The following is an 8,986-nucleotide window of genomic DNA, read 5'->3' on the forward strand; positions in this document are numbered from 1 at the left end:
AAAGAAAGAAAGAAAGATAAATTCCCATTGGTGTAGTTTAGTATTTAGTATCTTTTAGAGCAGTGATTTGGCTCCAAAGACTGAATGTGGTGATAGATTTATAGTTACAAAGGTGGAGTTGAATTGGTTTTTTTTTTTAATCGTCATTTTTATCGTTATCGGGATAAATGCCAGAAATTATTGTGATAATTTTTTTAGTCCATACCGCCCATCCCTAACGACGACTGGACCCCAAAGGCCATCCGTGGATAAAACTGAAACAGCTGCACACCTGAACACAGGTTTGCAAAATAAAAGGCAACAAAATAGCAGCTGAGGCTGTTTTTAGGATGTTTGAATCCTAAAATGTGCAAATGAATGTATATTAACAGAGAAAATGCCGTAATTCTTCTATGATCTAATTTGGATGATTGATATTATTCCAACTTTAGCTGATTTGGGGTTGTATATTTACCAGGACCTCGTGGTGTTTTCCATAACGAGATAACAGAACTGATGCTGGTCGCTGTTTGTTTGGAGACTTGAGCGTGAAGGTGAATGGAATTATTACTATATGTAATATATACATATATATACGCACACATATGCGTACACATACATAAATATACACATACAAACCCAGTGTTTTTTTTTTTTTTTTTTTTTTTTTTTTTTTGTTGGGGGGGGGGGGTGACGACATCCACTGCCAATCCAGGAAGCAGGAACACACGGAGACACACGTCAAGCACTGGAAATCTGCAACAAAAAACCACAAACAAAGCACGAAACCGGCACGGAGCCATCCAAAACACGAACAGCAATCGACCTAAATCTTGAGATCTGATCGCAGTCTGAGCTAAGCTATCGCTACCGCTACCTAAACCCAAAAACTAGAGAGCCAGCATGCAGGTGAACAAGCCAGTGTGTATGTCTATGTGTGTGTGTGTGTGTGTGTGTATGTATATGATCATGCATGTGTGTGTGTGTGTGTGTGTGTGTGTGTGTGTGTGTGTGTGTGTGTGTGTGTGTGTGTGTGTGTGTGTGTATGCATGCATGTGACTAAATGACTATATGTGTGTGTGTGTGTGTGTGTGTGTGTGTGTGTGTGTGTGTGTGTGTGTGTGTGTGTGTGTGTGTGTGTGTGTGTGTGTGTGTGTGTGTGTGTGTGTGTGTGTGTGTATGCATGCATGTGACTAAATGACTATATGTGTGTATGTGTGTATGTGTGTGTGTGTGTGTGTGTGTGTGTGTGTGTGTGTGTGTGTGTGTGTGTGTGTGTGTGTGTGTGTGTGTAAAATAAACCAAACAAAGCTCCACCTGAAGTGTATCTATAGTGGGGGAGGGGGGGGAGCAACCCCGCCACCCGCGAGACCAGAGGCCGACACGGAAGAGCCCGGAACCCAGGCCACCGGCAACCCCACAGAGGGGAGAAGTAGGAGGGAGGCAACCCACCGCCTGCGAGGCCCCCCCCCCACCCGGCGGCGGCCGAGGGGGCCCGCGGGCGGGGCCCCCACGGCGCGGAAAGAAGCAGCCAGGGATCCCGCGGCGGCGGACCGCGACCCAGGCAATCCCCGGCCACCCGGTCCGGGCCGGACACGCGGCCAGGAGGCCCTCACCCTTCAGGCCAACGACCCCCACCCGGCAGGGGGCCAGCCTGCCCGGAGAGACAGAGCCGCCCCGGCCGCCGACGCGGGCAGGCGCACCCGTCCCCCACGAAAGTGGCCCTCCAAGACCAGAGGGGCGCCCCGCCGTAGAGGCAGCGGGGGGGACCGGAGACGGGCCCGGAGAGAGGGAACCCCCCAACAAGGCGACACCCGCGCAGGCCCGACAACGGAGGGCCCCAGACCCAGGCATCCCATTCATTCATCCATTCACCTATCAGATACCTATACTAATAATAATATAATATACTATACATAATAATAATAATAATACTAATAATAATACTACTACTAATAATAATAATAACCATCTTTGTATAATATAATATTGATAAATTATTAAGTTTTTGATGTCCTGCCAATGGAGGCTCAAATCCTCCATGGCAGGACCCTTCCATACCGCATTCTCACCGACACAGACATACAATCACGCACCGTTTCCCCCTCCCCGGGGGGGTCCAGCACCGCCAGAAGGCACCCCAGGCTGCACGGCGGGCCCCGCCAGGCCCGGGTAACCCGACCCACCCGTCCCAGGCCGGTGAGGGAACGCGGGTGATGTGGGACCCCCTCCCGCCCCTTGTGTTGAGTGCATGTGATTAATGCCATAAAAACAGGGAGGAGGGAGGGCCATGTATCGATTGACACCGACCCCCCCCCCCCCCCCTCCCGAACTATGTGTCCTTGTCAAGTGTATTTATAAAGTGTTGAATGTGCAGTGTCTATTTTGCTGTTAAAACCGTGAGGCGGGGAGTGCCAGGCCCCGCGGGACAGTGCCCCCCACGACCCGGACCCCCCGCCTTTCGCCTATGTGCGTATGAATCGTGTAGGGGGGGCAAGAGGGGGAGCGGAGGCCGAAGCCAGGAAGCAGGACCAGCAAAGCCGGCCCTGATAAGACACCCGCGTCCCCCCACCGGCCGTCCAGTAGACGGGGGCCGGCCCCCCGAGCCGGGCAAGGGCCCCACCGTACCTCCAAGGGCGAAATTAAACTTTAATAGAGTCACGTAAACTGAGTTTTCAGGGATTGTTTTAATCTATAATGAAACTTCTTCATTCTTTTGCTCTGACGTTGGTATTTAATGAACTGTACAGAAAAAAAATCAATGATTTGTACTTAAGCATTAACCCTTGTATTTGGGTCAAAATCACTTAATTCTCCTGTTCCTTCCTTCCTTCCTTCCTTCCTTCCTTCCTTCCTTCCTTCCTTCCTTCCTTCCTTCCTTCCTTCCTTCCCTCCTTTTTCCCTTCTCCCTTCTTTCCTCCTGCTCTCTCCTTCCTTCTTTTCATTCTTCCTTCCTTCCTTCCTTCCTTCCTTCCTTCCTTCCTTCTTTTCTCCCTTCCTTCCTTCCTTCCTTCCTTCCTCCTTCCTCTTTTCTTTCCTTCCTTCCTTCCTTCCTTCCTTCCTTCCTTCTTTCCTTCCTTCCTTCCTTCCTTTTCTCCCTTCCTCTTTTCTTCCTTCCTTCCTTCTTTTTACCTTTCCTCCCTTCTTTCCTCCTGCTCTCTCCTTCTCTCCTTCTTTCCTTCCTTCCTTCCTTCCTTCCTTCCTTCCTTCCTTCTTTCCTTCCTTCCTTCCACCCTTCCTTCCTCCCTTCTTCTCTTCCTCCTTCCTTGACCTGAAGACAGCACCATCATTAACAGTCTATAACAAGAGGTTTTTGCAGATTTCCTCATCCTAACCCCGAGGGTCTGTATATGTCACGGGGATTGATTCCTAACAGTCTCATCAGCCGTTTATCTGCCCCGTCGGGAACGCTGCCCCTCCAGCTGAGCTCCTGCTGGAGCACCAGCTCCCGCTGGAGCACCAGCTCCCCGGAAACAAAGGCGTCCATAGAGAGGACGAGTCCCGCGGGAGCAGCGAGGGAGACGGCACCCCGGCTTACACGGCCGAGGGCGGCACACTCGCCTCCGGGCACGCTCAGCCTCACAAAGACAACGTCCCCGGGGAGCGATACCTACTTATGCAAACATTAGAGGAAATCAAGAATTGGCTCCAGCAAAATGCCAACAAGGAAGGAAGGAAGGAAGTTGCTGATTTTTGTGGCTGTTTTGTCCGAATGAGAACTAAATGTCAACATGTAGGACTCGTGTAAAATGGATAAACTGGAAATGGTCGCTGGGCCAGGACGAAATGTCAGGCATGCGCCGACCGACGCACCCGTTTCAAATGCTATCAGTTCCACTGAATAGGAATTTATCATGTGTAATCAGAACCTTGAATGGTTTAGTAGATGGGATACTGTCTACCCGCTAGATTTTTGTCATTATTCTTTGGGTTGATTATGGCTTTCTCTTCGGGTTCAGGGTTTAGTTAAGGTTTGGTTTAGGGTGAGGGTTAGGCCGTCGTCCCGGGGAGAAACCTGCAGCTCTGTGGAGAATTAAATCATTTAGGAAGATAAATGTTGGTTTAATAGATGAAATCTAACAGTTGTAGCTACGCCTGTTAAGATATTTGCTCCGAAAATTTCGGGATTTCTGCCTGCCGGCTCAGGAGCTGATTTATGGTTCCGTGTTAAATGGATGCAGATCCTACGGCGTACGGTACGGCGTATGGCGCGCGGCGACGCGTAACCTACGCCGTTGGCCTGCGTTGGTGTAACGCGGAACCATAAATCAGCCTTTATTCTGGCGAGGTTGCAACAACGGGCAAACAAGTGATTATGTACATTCACTGATTGAAAATTATGAAAGTAAAATATATATTTCTCGCTAGAAATGTTATCAAAACACATTTTTATGCAGAAACTAACTAAAAATATTGATTTTATTCACTAAAAAATAAGAAATGTCCGCCATGTTTTTTTTTTGATTCAGTCCGCAAATGACGACGAAAAGCATTCTGTCACTAGTTCAGCTAGTGAGCATCGGAAATCCCTATGTCCGTAGGGATAGATTCATAGCAACTACACTAGTTTTCGTCACTCCCCCTAGGTGGAAAGAGGAATTGGGACACCACTACCCTCACGGGAACGCGCAAAATTTAGAGATAGGGCTGAAAAGTAGGACTAGGGGGAGTATTGGGACAGGGCCTTAAATACAGAGAGCGGCAGTAACCTGGTGGACACAAATGTATCTGTGAAGGAGCTGCATGTCATAGAGGTGGACGCTACTGGTCGCTTACAAAATATAAACTACTGCTTCCGTCGCCCCTTTGTAAGTTATATATAAATGTGGGTCACTTTGGTTTATAGTCTGAGTTTCACTTCCTGGTTTTAATTGAATACATCATGGTACTCCCACAATCCCGCCAAAAAGGACGACTGACTGTGGACGGATGACGTATCAGGGATGGAACGCATCCTGTCCTACCATCAGGTAGGAAAAGCACAAACATTACCCTTAACCACAATGTTAAAAATCAAATATCTATCTGACATGCACTGCCAATCCAGGAAGCAAGAACACACGGAGGGAAATCTGCAACAAAAACCATAAAGGAAACACAAAACCGACCCGGAGCCGACCAAACCACAAACAGCAATCGACCCAAATCTCGAGATCCGATTACAGTCTAAGCTAAACTACTGCGACTAACTAACCCCAAAAACTACAGAGCAAACATTGCAGGTGAACAAGCCAGTGTATATGTCTATGTGTGTGTGTGTGTGTGTGTGTGTGTGTGTGTGTGTGTGTGTGTGTGTGTGTGTGTGTGTGTGTGTGTGTGTGTGTGTGTGTGTGTGTGTGTGTGTGTGTGTGTGTGTGTGTGTGTGTGTGTGTGTGTGTGTGTGTGTGTGTGTAATAATCTTATCAAAGCTCCACCTGAAGTGTATCTATAGTGGGGGAGGGGGGGGAGCAACCCCGCCACCCACGAGACCAGAGGCCGACCAGGACGAACCCGGAACCCAGGCCACCAGCAACCCCACAGAGGGGAGAAGTAGGAGGGAGGCAACCCACCGCCTGCGAGGCCCCCCCCCGGCGGCAGCCGAGGGGGCCCGCGGGCGGGGTGCACCCGCCCCCACGAAAGTGGCCCTCCAAGACCAGAGGGGCGCCCCGCCGCGGAGGCAGCGGGGGGGACCAGAGACCTGGTGTTGAGTGCATGTGATTAATGCCATAAAAACAGGGAGGGGGAGGACAGGGTATTATGTTGACACCGACCCCCCCCTCCAGAACTAAGTATCCTTGTTAAATGTATTTATTAAATGTTGAATGTGCAGTGTCTACAGTGTTATTAAAACCATGAGGCGGGGAGTGCCGGGCCACGGACCCCCCGCCCTTCGCCTATGTGCGTATGCATCGTGTAAGGGGGGGGAAGGAGGGGGAGCAGAGGCCGAAGCCAGGAGGCAAGACCAGCGGAGCCGGCCCTGGAAGGACGCCCACGCTCCCCCACCGGCCATCCAGTAGACGGGGGCCGGCCCTCCAAGCCGGGCCAGGGCCCCACCGTACCTCCACGGGCGCCCTCGGTGCCGCCGGAGCCCCCAGACGGAGGGGGAAACGGTCCAACATCCCCCCATTCATACTGACAACATAAGACATAGATACCTGGGAATGGTGCCACCCCGCCGCCGCGCCCGCCCGTGCACCCCCCGGTCAGGGGAGGCCCGATCCCCGACCCGGCCCCACTCCCCCCCGGGGCCACCCCGGCGGACACCCCAAGGGTCACGGAGTCCCCACATCCGCAGGGGCACTCAGCCCCCGCCCAGCGACGGAGGACCAAGGCAGCAATGCCCCCCCAGCGCAGACAGCCACCCCCCACCCAGGCAGGGCCGGGCCCTCCGAGTGGGACCCCCCACACCCACAGCCCAGCCCCCCCCGGGAGACCCGGAGACGCCCTAGCCACCGCCCCCCGCCCAAGCCCCCCCCAACTGCTATGAGGTTACCCCCCCCATAGGCCCCCATAGGCCCCCATGGCCTATGGGGGGGTGGACAGCTTTTCTTGTTTTGTTACAAAATAAATAAACTTCGACTTTTCTCAGGTAACAACATTGATGGGCTAGATGATTTTAAAAATTAGAAAGAAAAAAAAAAAGTTAAACCCAAACTTAATTTTGTGTGATTGTTGTGCATTTTTGGACCGTATCATGTCCATATCTCGTTTCTTTTTGTGGTAACACTGGTTTTCCATACTTTACCTGTTTAATTTTGTATTTATTTATTAGGTCATCTGTTTTTAACTATCATTACAATGTAAAATCGTGTTTATACACAGTATTTCTTTTTTATTGACAGATATATACAGGTAAGGTACAAAACATCAGGATAAAATGCAGTTACAAATTAAGAACAGTAAATTATATATCAAATTAAAATAGAAGGCTTGAGGTTTAAGGAGGAAAAATGAATTAAAAAAAATCAGGAAATATTATATTTTTCACATAAGCTTCTCGTTTTAACCGCTTTGGGGTTTATGCTTTGTTTAAGGCTGTGTATGATATCAATATAGCTTTGAGAACAATTATATTTGGACGTTGGCTAGCAAATGTAGTACAGTGAATTTGATATTTAGCAATAATTAAGAGAAGGTTGATCAAATATACTTTGTCTGGGCTTGTTATATCATTTTTTGATCCACCAAATAGTACATGTTGAATGCTCAACTTAAAGGAAGAATCAACTTTAGCATTTATTATATATATAAAATATAAATAATATAATTTATAATATATTACTTTGTAATCATATATATTTTTTACCTTTTACTTAGTTTTTACCCCTCCCCTGCATGTGTGTGTTAAGTTACTGCTGCAACAAAAGTGAGTTTCCCCACTGAGGGAGAAAATAAAGGACTATCTTATCTTAAAATGATTAAGGTCAATCCAGAGAATATGAGTAAATGTGCAATAACTCCAGAATAAGTGAGATATTGTTTCATCCACATTAACCACAAAAAGAACAGAGTGTCAATGTTTATCTTATATTTAACAAGATTGTTCTTGACTGGAGCATCCATGAAGTATTTTAAAAGTAACTTATCTTACGGTACTTTGTTTGTAATAATACATTTAATAATGTAATACATTATTAAAGATTAAGATTAAGATTCCCAGAATATTCTAATTTTTTTAGATAGGATATTTGAGTTTTCTTAAGCTGTAAGCCATGATCAGCAATATTAAAATAATAAAAGGCTTGCAATATTTCAGTTGATTTGTAATGAATCCAGAATGTAGGACACTTTTGCATTACAGAAAATAAAGAACTTTATCACAATATTCTAATTTTCTCAGACAGTCCTGTATAAGTTATTCCAACAGAAAACTGCTGCAGGTTTAGAAACAATATCTCTCTGTATAATATACCTTAAGGCTGATTTATGGTTCCGCGTTACATCGACGCAGAGCCTACGCCGTAGCCTACGTCGTACCCTTCGCCGTAAGGTACGCGGCGAGGTGCAACGTACGCCGTAGTTTCTGCGTCGATGTAACGCGGAACCATAAATCAGGTCTAATACATTATAAAAGCCAGACTCACCGTCGCATTGGAGCAGTTTAACAAACACAGCAGCAGCAGAACAAACCACCTCCTCCTGTAAACTCTGAACTTCCTCTTCTCCGTGGGTATTCCACCAGAAACTGCTCCATAGTTCTGGGTTTCCACGCTGGTGTCCATGACAAATCCAGTGGATTCAGGAAGAAAAACCCGGTTAGAAAACTAACTACACAAACGTCCAGAACATAATGCTTTAGTAAAATCCCAATAAAAGCCGCTCCACGGCCAATAAAAGCAGTCAGTGGATCAGTTCTGTTCTCTTCCAGGGGTCTGTGTTGTCATTTTTAGCTGATAAACAGATGCAGAAATGGAAAAGTCAGTAAAAAATCATGTTTATAATCAGGAAACAACTGTCATTGTACCGGACAAAGATCGTCTCTGAAGACGATGAGCCACTCCGTCTAAATCAGGGATCAGAGCCGCCCTGGTGGCTCCTGGAGCTTTTTAGAAAAGGTTTGACCTTTTTATTTTATTTTTTTTCTTCTTTTTTTTATTTTTTTCCCTTTTTTTCTCTTTTTTTCCTCTTTTTTTCCCTTTTTTTTCCTTTTTCCTTTCCTTTTTAATCTCGACATTTCGACTTTTTTCTTGAAATTTCAACTTTTTTCTCAACAATTCGACTTTTTTCTTGAGATTGTACTTCAACATTAATCTCGACATTTCGACTTTTTTCTCAACATTTCAATTTTTTTCTCAAAATTTTTACTTTTTTCTCAACATTTCGACTTTTTTCTCGAGATTGTACTTCAACATTAATCTCGACATTTCGACCAAATTCTCAACATTTCAACTTTTTTCTCGACATTTCAACTTTTTTCTCGTCATTTCAACTTTTTTCTCGACATTTCAACTTTTTTCTCGAGATTGTACTTCAACATTAATCTCGACATTTCGACCAAATTCTCAACATTTCAACTTTTTTCTCGACA

General features: G+C 46.7%; 1 protein-coding gene across 1 annotated transcript in view; it reads right to left on the reverse strand.

Annotated features, from left to right (window-relative positions):
• The window catches only part of slc49a3 (solute carrier family 49 member 3), a 382,878-nt gene extending 374,471 nt beyond the window's left edge, over positions 1 to 8,407 (reverse strand). Inside the window, exon 1 of the mRNA XM_061726482.1 lies at positions 8,043 to 8,407. Within this exon, the coding sequence (XP_061582466.1) occupies positions 8,043 to 8,180 (138 nt within the window). The 5' untranslated portion in view covers positions 8,181 to 8,407. The remainder of the gene's footprint in view (positions 1 to 8,042) is intronic.
• Positions 8,408 to 8,986: the final 579 nt, after the last annotated feature.

Source organism: Cololabis saira, chromosome 7, assembly GCF_033807715.1.
Source record: "Cololabis saira isolate AMF1-May2022 chromosome 7, fColSai1.1, whole genome shotgun sequence".
Classification (NCBI taxonomy): domain Eukaryota; kingdom Metazoa; phylum Chordata; class Actinopteri; order Beloniformes; family Belonidae; genus Cololabis; species Cololabis saira.